The following is a 19,191-nucleotide window of genomic DNA, read 5'->3' on the forward strand; positions in this document are numbered from 1 at the left end:
ACACGCATGATTATCGGCTGAGGTGGTAGTTTTCAGCAACCTCAGCTGACTTAAAGGGCACCTGAAGTGAGAGGGATATGAAGGCTGCCATATTTATTTCCTTTTAAGCAATACCAGTTGCCTGGCTATCCTGCTGATCTTCTGCCTCTAATACTTTTATCCATAATGCCTGAACAAACATGCAGCAGATCAGGTGTTTCTGACATCATTGTCAGAACTGACAAGATTAGTCGCAGGCTTGTTTCAGGTTTGTGATTCAGACACTACTGCAGCCAAATAGATTAGAAGGGCTGCCAGGGAACTGGTATTGTTTAAAAGGAAATACATTTGGCAGCCTTCATATACCTCTCACTTCAGGTGCCCTACAAGTCAGCTGAGGTTGCCGAAAACTACCACCTCAGCCGATAATCAGGCGTGTGTACGGCAGCTGGTGACCCCCAGTGCTGCTAATCCTATTGTTCGCATCACTTCCTCACCCGCCGCTTGTCACGCACACTCTGCTCGTCCTCCCCCCCAAATAGCAACACAGCGCATCGTTGGCACGGTCCAGCAATGTCGCCCAAGGGGATCAGGCACTTCTGACCCTCACTCGCTCTAATTGCCAGCACTTGCTTGACCTGAGGAAGCGGCTTATGCCGAGAAACGCGTTGTCACAGTGCTGTTCGCATTTAATAAATGAAATTATATTCAATCTCGTTTTGACTATATTCTAATCTATAAAGAATACTTGTCTCTAGATATAGAGTGTATTCTCTTTTTAATCGCACAAATTCTCCAACTGGGCGCCTCCTATCTTTCAATTCATATACCTCTCGCTTCAGGTTCCCTTTAAGTCAGGGGTTTGTAAGGGTCCTTAAAGGGAAGGTTCAAGCAAAATAAAAAAATGAGATTCACTTACCTGGGGCTTCTACCAGCCCCATGGTTCAATGCGTAAATTTTTACGCATTGAACCAGTAATGCGTAAAAATGTATGTGTTAATGTTCCTGCACTAGAGGGAATGCGTAAAAATGTACGCAATGCGTCCCGCCGACCTCCGAGGTCGGCAAGATGCCAGCGGGGGACTGGAGCAGCAGTGAGTGACTACGAGGGCACAGGATGGCTGCATGGGGCTGGTAGAAGCCCCAGGTAAGTGGAACTCATTTTATTTTGCTTGGACATTCCCTTCAAGGCCCGCACACATGCCAGATGAAACTCAGCCGAGGTGGCCGATACCAAGAATCCAGCGTGTGCATGGTTGCCCCCCCCCCCCCCCCCCCAAGCCAGAGATCCATCGTGTCAGATCACTTTGGCCAAGCGACGGGAGGTAACTTTGTTCTTCCCCATTTACCCTGCCCCCTGCACAACTGCACTCCTGTGCTGCTCCAGCCTTCAGATGACCTGTGGCCAATCAGGTGGGGCACTGCCAATCATGGCTACTGCTCTTCACTGTTACTGGAACCTGTGGTCTCGAGGGCAGGACCAGGGCTCCCTCATTGTGTCCAGTCACTGCACTCACTGAGACTCATCATAGCCAAACAACTAGTAAAACAGGGTTGTCCAATTCTAATCTTTAAAGAGTAACTGTCAGGCTGCAGAAGCTAATTTAAACCTCTATTCTCCTGTGTTAAACAGTTTAGAAGGAAGCTCAAAAGCCATTAGTGAAGATAAACATTTCAGTTACCTTTGATGTGTGCTTATCTTAAAGTCTGTTATAGACCCATAAAGACGCAAGCCGCAGCTAAACTGCAAAGCATTCTGGGGCCCTCCCCTCGGCTGCTAATGAGACGGTACAGGAGCTTCTAATCAGTCCAGCGCGCGAAGCACTGATAAATCTCTGGCAGACTACACTGCAGGAGTCAGCTATTGTTCCTAGCCACATGGCTCATTAATATTCACTGCACACTGTGTTGTTCAAGAACGAGCTTATCTGTGATCAGAAGCAGGCAGGACATGACGACACATTTGGCTTCACAAACATGGAGCCTGCCATGAGCTGTCAGGAGCATCTATCTCTGCATATACTATATACAAAATCTGTGAAATCCAAACGTGGACAGTGAAATGCATATGTAATGTAAGTACAGCCAATCTTTAGCTACTGATATATGTGTTTATTTTCTCTGAGACCCTATACCTAACAGCTCCTCTTTAAGAGCCATATCCATGCCAGCGTTTAGGATAAACTGAGAAATCTGTTCTACTTGATGAATCACACCTTTCTTGATTCCGTTCCATAAATTAGAACTGTGACAAAAATTTTCAAGGACCTTGGCCCTCGAGGACTGGAGTTGGACATCCCTGTAATAGAAGCATCATCCTGCTATGTTACATCACACAGTGCTCCAAAATGAGCTGTAAAACAATCAAAAATCCCTCAGGGTGTTTACCTTACACAGGTCTGGCATCAAATCATGCAGTAGCAATAGCATAACTTCACCATGTTACTTTCTACTGTGCTCCAAGAGAAGCAAGACCGGATTACCACCACACACAGGTTACAGTTCACAGGTCGTTCATGTCCAATCGTCCATCTCACTATGTTATTTCCCATGCTCCATGATGAGCGGCAAGAATCACAAAACTACCAAACAAAGGTTACCATACATAGGTAGGTCCATCTCACCCATTCATCCAACAAGAGCTGCACAGCCTGCTATGATGTGTCCCAGATTTCTCATTGCTCAGCAGCAAAACCACGAAATGTATCATACTGACCTGTCCCCCTAACTGAAACAGCATAAGCCCATTATGCTAGTTCCCATAATGCTGGGAGATCACAAAACCTCCCTAAGGCCAGAAACCCACTAGAAGCCTTTTCTAAGCATATGTGATTTTAAAAAAGCTCTCGTTAATGCAATGCTATGGGGTATTTTTTATAAAATCATATCGCTCAAGCGGGATCACACCTATAGCATTGCATTAGCAAGAGCTTTTCAAATCACAAGGCGCTCAGAAAAGCGTTCCTAGTGGGCTTCTGGCCTCACACAGGTTACCATGTGTATATACAAGTCCTTTCATATCTAATCATCCAGCAGAAACCATGTAGCCCGCCTACTGTATTTCCTATAATGTTCAGGTTTCAGGAAATCCCCGTTACCTTGAAGGGTTTGTCTCCACTGTGCGTTAACATGTGTCTCTGCAACCAGCTCTGGCTTGTGGACGGTGTGTTGTACACCTTGCAGCCTTTCCAGAAGCAAACAAACACCTGCAATACAACACAAGGAAAAGTATTAACACAAAACGTTAGAGGGCAACTAGGAAACCTGGGCCCATATGCAATTCACCTTTTCTCCTTAGTTTTCTCCTAGGTGAGATTTTAAAACTTGTAAATAAAATGCTTTTTAAACTACCCGCAAGCAAACAAATACTCTAAATAATTTTGATAGTACTTTTTCACCTACTTTTTCCACTGCAAAGTGCTAAAAAGTTATTTTAAATCAAAGATGAAAAATTATCTCCTAGGAGAAAACTCAGGAGGAAATGTGAATTGCATATGGTCCCTGGTTTTAATACACTATGAATTTTCAGTCTATGTATTTTAAAATTAATGTATTTTATTAAAATAGCAAAAAGTGAACACAGCAATTAGCATCCAAGGAAAGTGCCTACTATGACAAGGATTTCTAATGCCATTTGTCATTAACTGCTGCATCTGTGCAAGAGGTAAAGGTGCCTATACACTAGGCCTGAACGATTTTAGGAAAAGATTGAATTGCACGATTTTTGTCAAAAATTGTGATTTCGATTCAATTCACGATTTTTTTTTTCAAATCAAGCTTTAGCACTAAATTCACTAAAACTCTCTAAGAGTCTGACTCTGTACTGTGTTAGTCAAGCTTCAGCCAGTCTGTTTAGGATTAAGTGATCCCACTCCGCTTCTTTGCACAAATGCACACAGCAGCAGCATGCCCAGCAGCAGACTACAGCAACTTTTCAGTATGCAGAACTTAACTGCTGATCACCACAGTCATCAGTGACGCTGGCACACTGACTCTCCTCCAGCCTTCTTCTGTGCAAAGGAGGCAGAGCTGTAAATCCTACGTAAGCAGGCTTGATAATCGGCCTTTGTGGCCACTGGCCAAGCTCTTGATTCACAGCCTGACACACACATGCGGGAGGAGTCTGCTGCCCGCCCATCTGTGACGTAAGAGGCGCTAGGCGGAGTGAGCTGCCGCCGAGTGTAGAAGAGAGCTTGTGGCCAAGCACCTGATTGACAGCCTGATAAGCATGTGGGCGGACTCTGCCACCCGCCCAGCTGTGACATAGGCGCTAGGCGGAGTTAGAGGCCACTGAAAGTGAGAGCCTGCATGTTAGGAGGAAGTACGTTAGGAGAGCGTGAGCCGCTGCCGCAAATGAAAGCCGCCGCTGTACGGAGCGGCGAGCTCCGCAAACTGGGAGAACACAGACTGGTTGCACTTGCAGAGTGACATGTGAAAATCGGCACTTTGACGATCACGGAATCGTCATTTCCGTGATCGCGAATTCGGTCCCCAGACGATATATCGTTCAGGCCTACTATACACTGACAGATGATTAGCAGATTTGACTATCAGACAGATCCCTCTCTAAGCAAATCAGATTAGAGAGGGATCTGTTAAAGCAGTGCTGTCCAACTTCATGGGCATGGAGGGCCATTTTTTTTTCAGCCCACATGGTGGAGGGCCGAAGGTTCTTGCTAGAGCCGCAGGCCCCCCCCCAGCCCCCCCCCCCCCCCCCGGAAAAAATGCAATTAAAGGATAATTAGATTGGCAGCACTTTTCACAAAATGCAATTTAAAATAATGGTGGTTGTGTGGCGCGCGTAGCGCGCCAGAAAACACGAGGGTTCCATTGAGCGGCGCGCGTAGCGAGCCGCGCCGAAAAATGGGTGTGGCCATGGACCAGAATGCGGGTGTGGCCACGGGTGGAGACAAATTTACATGAACTTAGCAATGTGGGACATTAGATTAGGATAGTGGTGGTGAACCTTTTGGAGGCCGAGTGTCCAAACTGCAACCCAAAAGTCACTTATCGCAAAGTGGCAACAGCAATTTAAACTACATACAAACGTTTTAACTCATACATGAACATTATGGAAAATCCAAGTTGAAAATAAACTGTGAAGATAAACAATTTCATCCATCCTACTCCTGAAAAATGTGGGTTTTTTTTTTAGAACCTCCCAGTTTTATTTTTCGTTTTAAAAAGCTAAAAAAGTAGGTTTAATGCTATTGTCTCATGATGACGATTCAGCTTTTCCATAGTCTCACAGTTCGCAATCATGTGACCCCCAACAAGACAAATTCAGCAATCATGAGGCCCCCAACAAATCATGAGGCCCCCAACAAGACAAATTCAGCAATCATGATGCCCCCAACAAGACAAATTTAGCAATCATGAGGCCCCCAAAAAATCGTGATGCCCCCAACAATCATGTGGACCCCAACAAGACAAATTCAGCAATCATGAGGCCCCCAACACGACAAATTCAGCAGTCATGAGGCACATAAATAGACAGCATTTCACATAAATAAGCAGAATGCCCCTTTAGTGACAGGTGCCCCCCACTTAGATAGTGACAGGTGCCCCCCACTTAAATAGTGACAGGTGCCCCCCAGTTAGATAGTGACAGGTGCCCCCCCAGTTAGTGACAGGTGCCCCCACCAGTAGCGAGCCCGTTACCTCTGGGGCTGGCCTCTCCTGTGTCCCCGCTGGCCTCTCCTGTGTCCCCGCTGGCCTCTCCTGTGTCCCCGCTGGCCTCTCCGGTCTCCCCGCTGGCCTCTCCGGTCTCCCCGCTGGCCTCTCCGGTCTCCCCGCTGGCCTCTCCGGTCTCCCCGCTGGATCAGACCTCACAGATCGCGGCGACTGAAGCAAGCAGAGCGCGCGCATGACCCCCGCGCGGCAGAACGTCACATGCGGAAGGGACTAATGATTCACTTCCGCATGTGACGTACTCCGTGCGGGTACCATGCGCCCTCTGTTTACATCAGTCGCCGCGATCTGTGAGGTCTGATCTGTGAGGCAGCGGCAGCGGGGGGACATAGGAGAGGCAGCGGCAGCAGGGGGACATAGGAGGGGCCAGCGGCGACACCGGAGAGGCCAGCGGGGACACAGTAAGAGGGAGCAGGCATGGCGCCCATAGCGCAAGCCATGCCTGCATCCCAGGGAGACGAGCGGGCCGCAGCAGGTGGCCTGGCGGGCCGGATGCGGCCCGCGGGCCGCCAGTTGGACAGCACTGTGTTAAAGGACACCTGAGGTGACAAACTAGTAAAACAAACAATTGTATCTATTTCCTCCTCCTAAAAATGACTTTTTACGATATTCCACAGTTTTGTTTTATATTTAAATCTACTTTTTAAGTTTGTACTGTTTTATTGTCTTTGCTCAATGACAAATTCATTGAAGTATGCCAGAGCTAAAATCTATGAACTTTTGACTCTCTTTTCTGCTTTCAGAAGCCATTTTATTGAAAGGAAAGTGTTTTATAATTGTAATTTCTTATCAGTGAGGGTCACAGGGTACACCTATGTGTAACTCTTTCAGGCAGAGAAAATAAAAAAAAGGAACACAGCATAGTTATTTGTGTGCTAGGCACTGTACATACACGTCTATCTGATCATGTCACCTTGGGTATCTTAACACTAGTTTAATGCAAACAGACTTTTAATAGATTTCAGCATAAATTGTGCAGCCGTCTCCACCTGCCGGGCCCACCACGTCTCCCTCCACATAATTTGCCCCCCAAGCTGTGCAGTGTTGTATACTCACCTGTCTGCTGGCGCACCACCTCCTCTCCATGGCCGCAGGTACCTTGTGTACATGACGTCCAGTGTTCTCCCCAGGACTAATTAGGTGGGCGGGCCTTCCGGCTGTTCTGAAATTCCACCCGGGTGCTACCCAAGGCCCGCCACAAAGTTCTGCTCTGTCATGCGCTATGTCCACACACTTGCACAGAGCGGGCATGCAATGTTACAAAATACTGCCATTTGGCTGCATGCAATTGCAGCCAATGGCGCTTGTGGCTGGCAGCCTGAACTCCTCCACAAACGAGCAGTTCAGCCGCCTGTGGAAAAGAGGCCTTAGTGTGACTTATCTGTGAAATAAAACATACATTTTGTCAACTCCTGGTACCCAATGATTGCTTCCAACATCACAGCCCTAGTAGCCGTGTAGCTCCTTTCTCCAATTTCATTCCAGTTCAGGAATTGGAACGATCAATAAGAAACAATGCAGAAATGCACAAACTTTGCATGGAAATGTTTGCAGCTTGAAACTGGTCCAAACACAAGTGGAATCCAATTGGTCAGTTTTCAAGCTGGATACATTTGCATACAAAATTTGCATAATTCAGCATAAGCTCGGAATTATTTGCATCCATTCACCATCCCTGCAGTAGACATATCAGTGTCACAACAGAGAAGTAGAGAATTGTTGTAGGTATCATCCACACATTCCCACCACAAGAGTATGCTCAGATTGCCTACAACAGAGAGGAAGAGGGAAAAATTTTTTTCAAAAAATAAAAACGATACCCCATCAAGATTATTAGGGAAGAGGTAATTACCCCTCCACGTTGGCCATCCACATGAATGGAGCGGATGTGCTCTGCAAGGTCCGGGCTGGAGGAGAAGCAGGTATGACATTGGTCCCAGCAGCAATTGTAAGAGATGATTTTGCTAGAAGAGGATGATGATAAGCCTAGCCCATTCATCATGGCTGGAGTAGAACGTCCACTGGAGATTGTGCTGTCCACATCCATCAGTGTGCTGCTTATACTAGAAATTCAAACAAAGTGGTTATTGGCCATCACAAGACCAATAGTTATTACTGCAACAATCAGTTATATAAAATCAATATAAATGTGTTAAAAAAATAGCATAGAGGTAGATTAAAAGTGTGCAGCTCTAGCAGTGCGAGTTAAAAAACGAGTGCGCTCTACGCATTGTTTAGCGAGATTTCCTAAGTTATGCAAGCTATTTACAAAGTTACGCGCGCTCCTTTAACCACTTGAGGGCCACAGTGTTAAACCCCCCTAAAGACCAGGCCTTCTTTTGTTAAATAGGCCACTGCAGCTTTAAGGCCAAGCTGCAGGGCCGCACAACACAGCACACAAGTGATTCCCCCTCGTTTGTTTTTATAAATATTTTTTTTTTTTTTTTTTTAATTAAAAATGTGTCTTTTTTATTTGTGCTGCAGTGGCCACTCCCTCCCTCCCCCGCCAGCCTATCACTGTGATTGGCTGTCATAGACTTCAGCCTATCACTTCTGGGCCAATGGATGGGACAGCCGTGTCACACGGCTGTCCCCAGTACAGCGCTGCACCAGATCGCATTGCTGTTCAAGCTTTATAGACGGCAGTTTCGCTGTGTAACAGTCTCCCGAGAGGTGATCGCCGCTCGGAGACTGAAGGCAGAGCTCCGCTCTGCCCACCAAGCAGGAGATGCGCGCGCACCCTGCGTGCGTTCTCCTGCAAAACAGAGCCCCAGGGCTTTACGCCTTTACTTTAGGCGGTCCTGCTGTCGCGGCCACGCCCATCGGTGCAACGTGGTCGGCTAGTAGTTAACTGCTGCGCGCTGTGAAGTAGTGCGACCGCGATACTTCACAGCGCGCGGCAGTTAAAGAACAACTGTAACAAGAAGGATATGGAGGCTGCCATATTTATTTTCATTTGAACAATACCAGTTGCCTGGCTATCCTGCTGATCCTCTGCCTCTAATACTTCTAGCCATAGACCCTGAACAAGCATGCAGCAGATCAGGTGATTGACATTATCAGATCTGTCAAGACTAGTTGCATGCTTGTTTCTAGTGTGAAACACTGCTGCAGCCAAATAGATCAGCAGTGCTGCCAGGCAACTGGTATAGTTTATAAGGAAATAAATACGGCAGCCTCCATATTCTTCTCAATTCAGTTATCCTTTAACCAGTTCAGCCTATCTGGACAAGTAAGTTCGTCCAGATAGGCTCTACTGCTGCATGGTACGCGCGCTCCTGTCGCTAGCCCCCCAATCAGTGAATGGGAATATAGTTCCCATTTAACGATCTAACTCCCCCGACGATCTCATCAAAGACAGCCGTCTTTCTGCCCCCCCAAAAAATTCCCGTCCTCTTTGTAGCTCCTGGATGCGAGATCGTTTGCATCAAGGACTTTGACTGTGGCCAAATAGTAAACTACACCCACATACATTTTTTTTAAACAATTACATTATTTTACATTTAAAATTGTCCGTTTCCCTCCCACACCAAAAATTGAAGGATTCTATTGATCTTATCAATTTAGATAGGATGCCTGGGAAAGCCTCCTCAGTAACAGTTAAGGCATCTAATTACATTTATGTTTGCTAAAGAATGTTTCTCCTCTGTATGTCAGTGTATATAAGCTGTGTTTTTCAGTTTTGGTCAGGAACCAGTCCGACGAAGGCTTTTTATAAGTCGAAAGCTCACTGTTTATCCATCTCTAAGTTAGCCAATAAATGGTATCATCCTGATTCAAAACTTCTTACCAAAAATTACCAAAATACATTTTTTAATATAAAATTAAAATAAAAAAACAAAAAACAACAGTTACCTAAGGGTCTGAACATTTTAAATATGCATGTCAAGAGAGTATATTATATTTTAAATTATAAGCTTGTAAATAGTGATGGACGCAAATTGAAAAAAATGCACCTTTATTTCTAAATAAAATATCGGCGCCATAAATTGTGATAGGGACATAATTTAAACGGTGTAATAACCAGGACAAATGGGCAAAAAAAAAAAAATACATGAGCGTATATTAATTTCAAGCTATAATGGCCAAAAACTGAGAAATGATAATTTTTTTTATTTCTTACTCTTCCTGTTAACCACTTGAGGACCACAGTCTTTCTACCCCTTAAAAGGGAAGGTTCAGGGAGGGTGGGTAAAAAATAAAAATCAATTTCCACTTACCTGGGGCTTCCTCCAGCCCGTGGCAGGCAGGAGGTGCCCTCGCCGCCGCTCCGCAGGCTCCCGGTGGTCTCCGGGGGCCGACCCGACCTGGCCAGGCCGGCTGCCAGGTCGGGCTCTTCTGCACTCCAAGGCCCGGAACTTCTGCGTCCCACGCCGGCGCGCTGACGTCATCGGACGTCCTCCGGGCTCTACTGCGCAGGCGCAGTAGTTCTGCGCCTGCGCAGTAGAGCCCGGAGGACTTCCGATGACGTCAGCGCGCCGGCGTGGGACGCAGAAGTTCCGGGCCTTGGAGCGCAGAAGAGCCCGACCTGGCAGCCGGCCTGGCCAGGTCGGGTCGGCCACCGGGAGCCTGCGGAGCGGCGGCGAGGGCACCTCCTGCCTGCCACGGGCTGGAGGAAGCCCCAGGTAAGTGGAAATTGATTTTTATTTTTTACCCACCCTCCCTGAACCTTCCCTTTAAGGACCAGAGCCTTTTTCTCCATTCAGACCACTGCATCTTTCACAGTTTATTGCTCGCTCATACAACCTACCACCTAAATGAATTTTACCTCCTTTTCTTGTCACTAATACAGCTTTCTTTTGGTGCCATTTGATTGCTGCTGCGAGTTTTAGTTTCTATTATATTCATCAAAAAAGACATGAATTTTGACCAAAAAATGACTAACTTTCTGTGCTGACATTTTTCAAATAAAAGTAAAATTTGCTATACATTTGACCGCGAAAGTTATTCTGCTACATGTCTTTGATAAATAAAAAAAAAAACCATTCAGTGTATATTTATTGGATTGGGTAAAAGTTATAGCGTTTACAAACTATGGTGCCAAAAGTGAATTTTCCCATTTTGAAGTATCTCTGACTTTTCTGACCACCTGTCATGTTTCATGAGGTGCTAAAATTCCAGGATAGTATAAATACCCCCCAAATGACCCCATTTTGGAAATAAGACATCCCAAAGTATTCACTGAGAGGCATGGGGAGTTCATAGAAGAAGATTTTATTTTTTGTCACAAGTTAGCGGAAAATGACACTGTGACAAAAAAAAAAAAGTTTCCATTTCTTCTAACTTGCAACAAAAAAAAAAAAAATGAAATCTGCCACGGACTCACTATGCTCCTCTCTGAATACCTTCAAGGGTCTTCCTGTTCAAAATGCGGTCATTTGTGGGGTGTGTTTACTGTCCTGGCATTTTGGGGGGTGCTAAATTGTAAGCCTAAAATTGTAAGCCTGAAAAGCCTAAAGGTGCTCATTGGACTTTGGGCCCCTTAGCGCAGTTAGGCTGCAAAAAAGTGCCACACGTGGTATTGCCGTACTCAGGAGAAGTAGTATAATGTGTTTTGGGGTGTATTTTTACACATACCCATGCTGGGTGGGAGAAATATCTCTGTAAATGACAATTTTATGATTTTATTTTTTTTTTATTTTTTTACACACAATTGTCCATTTACAGAGATATTTCTCCCACTCAGCATGGGTATGTGTAAAAATACACCCCAAAACACATTATACTACTTCTCCTGAGTACGGCGATACCACATGTGTGACACTTTTTTGCACCCTAACTGCGCTAAGGGGCCCAAAGTCCAATGAGTAACTTTAGGATTTCACAGGTCATTTTGCGACATTTGGTTCCAAGACTACTCCTCGTGGTTTAGGGCCCCTAAAATGCCAGGGCAGTATAGGAACCCCACAAATGACCCCATTTTAGAAAGAAGACACCCCAAGGTATTCCGTTAGGAGTATGGTGAGTTCATAGAAGATTTTATTTTTTGTCACAAGTAAGCGGAAATTGATTTTAATTTTTTTTTTCACAAAGTGTCATTTTCCGCTAACTTGTGACAAAAAATAAAATCTTCTATGAACTCACCATACTTCTAACGGAATACCTTTGGGTGTCTTCTTTCTAAAATGGGGTCATTTGTGGGGTTCCTATACTGCCCTGGCATTATAGGGGCCCTAAACCGTGAGGAGTAGTCTTGAAACCAAATGTCGCAAAATGACCTGTGAAATCCTAAAGGTACTCATTGGACTTTGGGCCCCTTAGCGCACTTAGGGTGCAAAAAAGTGCCACACATGTGGTACCGCTGTACTCAGGAGAAGTAGTATAATGTGTTTTGTGGTGTATTTTTACACATACCCATGCTGGGTGGGTGAAATATCTCTGTAAATGACAATTTTTAGATTTTTTTATTATTTATTTATTTTTATTTATTTTTTTTACACACAATTGTCCATTTACAGAGATCGATCTCCCACCCAGCATGGGTATGTGTAAAAATACACCCCAAAACACATTATACTACTTCTCATGAGTACGGCGATACCACGTGACACTTTTTTGCAGCCTAGGTGCGCTAAGGGGCCCAACGTCCTATTCACAGGTCATTTTGAGGCATTTGTTTTCTAGACTACTCCTCACGGTTTAGAGCCCCGAAAATGCCAGGGCAGTATAGGAACCCCACAAGTGACCCCATTTTAGAAATGTATGGTGAGTTCATAGAAGATTTTATTTTTGTCACAAGTTAGTGAAAAATGGCACTTTGTGAAAAAACAATAAAAATCAATTTCCGCTAACTTCCGACAAAAAATAAAATCTTCTATGAACTCGTCATACACCTAACAGAATACCTTGGGGTGTCTTTTCTAAAATGGGGTCACTTGTGGGGTTCCTATACTGCCCTGGCATTTTACTGGCCCAAAACCGTGTGTAGTCTGGAAACCAAATGTCTCAAAATGACTGTTCAGGGGTATAAGCATCTGCAAATTTTGACGACAGGTGGTCTATGAGGGGGCAAATTTTGTGGAACCAGTCATAAGCAGGGTGGCCTTTTAGATGACAGGTTGTATTGGGCCTGATCTGATGCTGGGGGGGGGGGGGGGGGGGTGACAGGAGGTGATTGATGGGTGTCTCAGGGGGTGGTTAGAGGGGAAAATAGATGCAATCAATTCACTGGGGAGGTGATCGGAAGGGGGTCTGAGGGGGATCTGAGGGTTTGGCCGAGTGATCAGGAGCCCACACGGGGCAAATTAGGGCCTGATCTGATGGGTAGGTGTGGTAGAGGGTGACAGGTGGTGACAAGTGGTGATTGATGCACTGGCGAGGTGATCAGGGCTGGGGTCTGAAGGTGTGGGCGGGTGATTGGGTGTCCTAGGTGCAGATAGGGGTCTAATCTTACATAGTTACATAGTTATTTTGGTTGAAAAAAGACATACGTCCATCGAGTTCAACCAGTATAAAGTACAACACCAGCCTGCTCCCTCACATATCCCTGTTGATCCAGAGGAAGGCGAAAAAACCCTTACAAGGCATGGTCCAATTAGCCCCTAAAGGGAAAAATTCCTTCCCGACTCCAGATGGCAATCAGATAAAATCCCTGGATCAACATCATTAGGCATTACCTAGTAATTGTAGCCATGGATGTCTTTCAACGCAATCTGATGAGTAGCAGTGACAGGTGGTGGCAGGGGGTGATTGATGGGTAATTAGTGGGTGTTTAGAGAAGAGAACAGATGTAAACAATACACTTGGGAGGTGATCTGACTGCGGGTTTGCGGGCGATCTAATGGTGTGGGTGGGTGATCAGATTGCCCGCAAGGGGCAGGTTAGGGGCTGATTGATGGGTGGCAGTGACAGGGGATGACAGGGGGTGATTGATGATTGGCAGGTGATTGACAGATGATCAGTGGGTTATTACAGGGAAGAACAGATGTAATTAATGCACCAGCGAATTGATAAGGGGGGGTCTGAGGGCAATCTGAGCGTGTGGGCGGGTGATTGGGTGTCCGCAAGGGGCAGATTAGGGTCTGATCTGATAGGTAACAGTGACAGGTGGTGATAGGGGGTGATTGATGGGTATTTAGTGGGTGTTTAGAGAAGAGAACAGATGTAAACAATACACTTGGGAGGTGATGTGACGGCGGGTTTGCGGGCGATTAATGGTGTGGGTGGGTGATCAGATTGCCCCGCAAGGGGTAGGATAGGGGCTGATTGATTGGTGGCAGTGACAGGGGGTGATTGATGGGTGATTGACAGGTGATCAGGGGGGGATAGATGCATACAGTACACGGGGGGGGGGTGATCAGGAGTCCCCAGGGGGCAGTTTAGGGAATTTAAAAAAAAATAGCATTGACAGATAGTGACAGGGAGTGATTGATGGGTTATTAGGGGGGTGATTGGGTGCAAACAGTGGTCTGGGGGGTAGGCAGGGGGGAGGGGCAGATCAGTGTGTTTGGGTGCAGACTAGGGTGGCTGCAGCCTGCCCTGGTGGTCCCTCGGACACTGGGACCACCAGGGCAGGAGGCAGCCTGTATAATACACTTTGTAAACATTACAAAGTGTATTATACACTTTGTAGCGGTGATCGTGGGGTTAACAACCCACCAGCGCTTCCGAACGGCCGGCGGGTTGTCGTCGCAGGTGAGCGGAGCCAGTTGCCGGGGGAAGTGCGCATCAATGACGTGATCGCTCCCCCGGCATGCCGAAAGGACGCAACGCCCTTGGGTGTATTGCGGTCCTTTCGGCGTCCACTTTGCCGCTGCCCATCGGCTGTGGGCGGTTGGCAAGTGGTTAAAATTGATTTAGAAAAAAATAATTCTTAGCAAAATGTACACCCAAAGAAATCCTAATTGGTGGCGGGAAAAACAAGATATAGATCAATTCCTTCTTATAAGTAGTGATAAAGTTATTGGTGAATGAATGGGAGGTGAACGTTGCTCGGATGCATGAGGTTTTCGACACTGTGGGGCTGAACCGGTTAAAAAGAGTGCACATAACTTTGTAAACAGCTCCCTCAACTTAGGAATGCGCGCTATGCAGCATGAATGTGCGTAGCATGCGCATGTTACTTTTTAACTGGTGCTGGTTGAGCAGTGCATTTTTATGAATCGACCTAAAAGCCTGAATCCAACAGTGCTCACTAAAACTACATACACATAGCTAGATTGAAGTTGGTGGAAACAAAGGATGAAAGATGCATCAGCAATTCAGGGTAAATGCTGCATGTACCCCAATAGCAGAAGACAGTTCAAGGTGGGATCTTGGAAGTTGGAACAATAGTGGATATGATGTTGTGGGAAAGCAAACTCAAGAACTGCTTTCTATCAGAAGAAAAACATCACTGCACAATGCAGCACATTTTGTTCTTCCTGCACAGGTGCATTTCGTGGACACATCATTCAAAATTTAAGTAGCTCTACATACTGTTGATTACAAATTGGTATCGTCCAAAGTGATCCGGGTTGATTGCTCAGAAATCCTGAGAACTATTGCGGTTCTTTTTTTCTTTCACAGAACAACTTTAATTTACCGTGTATCTGTACTTTAGGAGCCTAGAACTAGTGCTTTTAAAGCAGTGCCCATAAACAGAGCCTGGACCCAAAAATCTCATACACAGTACTTGCTTGCTATCAGAAACTGGACACAACACTTCATACACAGTGCTTAAAAGATGAGCTTGGACCCAACACCTGGTATACAGTGCTTGCTAACCTAGCATGGACCAAATGGCCCACTAGCTGCGCCTGGACCTGACCACTTCATACACATTGCTCACTAGCTGAATCTGGATCCAACATAGTGCTTTCTAGCCAAGCCAGTACCCGACCACTCATTTACTGTGCTTGCTTGTATTCATCATCGCATAACAGTGTTCACTAGCAGAACCTGGATCAAACACCTCAGGTGACCATCACTATTTGGCGTTTTATCCAGCCACCTGAAATGATCACCAGCGAATATTTCAGTCATCAGTAATTGCTCCGTAATTTTATTGCATTGTCTGTTCACAACTTTGTGTGAGGATGGATCATCATCTTCAGAGGCAGCCTGCCCTACTTGCCTGGCCTCATGGATTCTGATTCCTTCCTTTGATGATACAAAACACATAATTTCCTTATTTTTAACCCATTAAGACAAGCGCTCATTACACATTTGGCAGGTTTTTTTTTGGCAAGGGTTTACTCAGTGTTCTCCCCAGGGCCAAACAGGTGGGCGCGCCGCCCGGGTAAGATCAATTACCGCCCGGCTGTCACCAATGCAGTCAGCCGCCCTGTCAGCCACCCCAGCGCATACAGTCACAATCAATGTCCGTGCACGCAGCCAGCCTGAAATGGCTGTCTGCTTAGCCTCGCACTATCACCGCAGCGTGTCCGGCTGTTACGACATGCCCGGATCTCTTGCAAACAAAACAAGCCGCGCTACTCCTGAATCAGTCTCTTTGCACGAGATCTCGCGCTTCCCAGCGAGCCCGTGCATTCATTGGCTCAATGCACGGGCTCGCTGGGAAGCGCGAGATCTCGTGCAAAGAGACTGATTCAGGAGTAGCGCGGCTTGTTTTGTTTGCAAGAGATCCCGGCATGTCGTAACAGCCGGACACGCTGCGGTGATAGTGCGAGGCTAAGCCGACAGCCATTTCAGGCTGGCTGCGTGCACGGACTTTGACTGTGACTGTATGCGCTGGGGTGGCTGACAGGGCGGCTGACTGCATGTGCAGCATGATATTACCAGCGGTCAGGGTGTTGGGGGTGGCGTGGTGTGGTATTGAAGACAGTGTGCAGGGTCTATATATGATCATTATATATGGCCCCTGCACACTATCTGCAATACCCCACGAACACCCTCCCCCCCACCCCAAGGGGGAAATCGTGCATATGAAATAACATTCAGGAAATATAAAAAAAAAATGAAAAAGTAAAAAAAAAAATGCTAAAAATATAACTAGAAGTGGTAAATGTACACCATGTAAAACAAAGGACAAGAGGGTTGATTCATCAAAGGATATAGTGCGAGCAATCTCCTGTTGCTCGTGCTAATAAATCAATGCAGCTTAATTTTGTTTCCATGCACAATACGCACTAGTGTGCGTAACTAAATAACGGCCGCAGCTAAGAAAAGCTGTGCGGTAGTGATGTATAAAGCTGTGCGGTAGTGATGTATTGCTACCACGATACTTCACTAGTTCGGCCACTACTATGTTAAACACTACTGTGCACCTTTTGTGAGCAGCGGCTGTTTAGTTATGCACGCTACACTAACACTAGAGTACATAATTGGTGCACATTAAATTTTCCACACCGCCAAATTTCCCTGTGCCGTGCCATCCCAACCCACCCGGCTACTTTTTTATGCCACCCGGCTGGAAAAAAATTCTGGGGAGAACACTGGGTTTACTATATATTCAGGTAGCTAAAATGATCATTTTCAACCCAACAAAATTGAGCTTCCAGTACTAGCTCCCAAAAGGCAGGGAATGCAAATACATAAATATTTAGTAAACCACTCAACTGTAAGTGGAGTGGAGATTCAGATTCTAACCAATGTCCATTTTTCAAAGAGTCACTTTACAGATCACATGCTGCTGTATGTTCAGCTAAAACAATTCCGTCATTTTCTTAACAGTAAAGGCACAATCTATCTATCTAATTGTGTGTGTGGTTCACTCGAAAACAGCTTGACCGATTTAAACGAAACTTGGTACACAGATCCCTTACTACCTGGGATGATATGTTCTGGGGGTCTCGTGTCCCCCCTGTACACGTGGGCGGAGCTACAAACAGCCAATCAGATTTCACCCATTCAAGTCAATGGAAAAAAATGTAAAAGGCTGCCATTCTCACAGTAATCAAGCCAGAGTCCCCACACTTGGCACAGGTGGTCACTTCATGACAGAGGTTACAAATCCAGGAATAGTGGGCGGAGCATAAAACAGCCAATCAAATTTCAGCCATTCATTTTAAATGGGAAAATGTAAACTGCAACCATTCTTAGACTGTTAATCGCAGGGTTCTCAAACTTGCCAGTTGGTCACTGGGTGAATGTGATTAAGATTCAAGAAAGTGGGTGGAGCCTACAACAGCCATTCAAAATGTACCTATTGATTTTCAAGGGGAATATTTAAACTGCTGCTTTTTTTACACTTTTAATGCCAGAGGCTTCAAACTTGCTACAGTCGGACATTGGGTGACTGGGGTTCAAATTCACTAAAGGGGCGGGACCACAAACAGCCAATCAGGATTTCCTTGGTGGATAAACTGCTTCCATTCACACATTTTTGATGCCAGGAACCTGAACGCTCACAAACTTGGTCATTGTGTGTCTGTGTGTCAAGGTTACAAAAAGTGGGCGGAGCCAAAAACAACTGTTACTGGGAAAAAATAAACTGCAGCCATTCTTACACCGTTAATGTCAGGGTTCTCAAACTTTGCACAGTTTGTCACTGGGTGAATGAGATTAAGATTTTGGAAGGTGGGTGGAGCCTACAACAGCCAATAAAAATTCACCTTTTGATTTTCAAAGGGAATATTTAATCTGCTACCATTCTCTTATACTGTTAATAGCAGATGCCTCAAACCTGGTACAATTGGTCACTGGGTGACTGGGGTTCAAATTCAGAAAGGGTGGAGCCACAAACAGCCATATTTGTTAATTGTTCAATGGGAATATACAAAGTATTGATACCTAGGACCCCAAAGCTGATAAACTTGATAATTGAGTGACTGTATGTCAAGGTTATAAAAAGTGGGCGGTGCCAACAACTAAATTTTTAACATGGCAGGGTTCCCAAACTTTACACAATTGGCCACTGGGTGACTGGGATGAATATTCAGAAATGTGGGTGGAGCCTACAACAGCCAATCAAAATGTACCTATTGATTTTCAAGGGGAATATTCACATTGCTACCATTCTTACACTCTTAATGGCAGAGGCCTCAAACCTGATACAGTCAGTCATTGGGTGACTGGGGTCCAAATTCACTAAAGGGGTGGAGCCACAAAGCCAATCAAATTTGTTAGATTGATTTCAGAATTCTGTTATTGGCAGGGTTCTCAAACTGGGTGGGTGGGTGACACAGTTGGTCACTGGATGACTGGGACTAATATTCAGGAAAGTGAGCGGAGCCTACAGCAGCCAATCAAAATTCACCTTTTGATTTTCAAGGGGAATATTTACATTGCTGCCATTCTTACACTTAATGGCAGAGGCCTAAAATCTGCTACAGTCAGTCACTGGGAGACTGGGGTTTAAATTCTGAAGGGAGCGGGCCAAAAACAGCCAATCACATTTGTTTAATTTCAATGATAAAATGCAACTTATTGATGCCAAGGACCCCAAAGCTCATAAAATTGGTCATTGAGTGACTGTATGTCAAGATTACAAATAGTGGACGGAGCCAAAAACAACTAACTTTTTTTTATGGGAAAATGTAAACTGCAGCTTTTCTTACACTGTTATTCGCAGGGTTCTCAAACTTTGCACAGTTGGTCACTGGGTGACTAGGATTAATATTCGGAAAAGTAGGTGGAGCC

General features: G+C 45.5%; 1 protein-coding gene across 4 annotated transcripts in view; it reads right to left on the bottom strand.

The window, feature by feature from the left end:
* AEBP2 (AE binding protein 2) overlaps positions 1 to 19,191 on the bottom strand; it is a 59,163-nt gene that overhangs the window by 33,798 nt on the left and 6,174 nt on the right. For all 4 annotated transcript variants that reach the window (XM_068277367.1, XM_068277365.1, XM_068277369.1 and 1 more), the window contains 2 exons: positions 7,523 to 7,733; positions 3,078 to 3,185 (listed from right to left, as the gene is read on the bottom strand). In XM_068277367.1, the coding sequence (XP_068133468.1) occupies positions 3,078 to 3,185; positions 7,523 to 7,733 (319 nt within the window). The remainder of the gene's footprint in view (positions 1 to 3,077; positions 3,186 to 7,522; positions 7,734 to 19,191) is intronic.

The sequence above is a fragment of the Hyperolius riggenbachi genome, chromosome 3, assembly GCF_040937935.1.
Source record: "Hyperolius riggenbachi isolate aHypRig1 chromosome 3, aHypRig1.pri, whole genome shotgun sequence".
NCBI lineage: Eukaryota > Metazoa > Chordata > Amphibia > Anura > Hyperoliidae > Hyperolius > Hyperolius riggenbachi.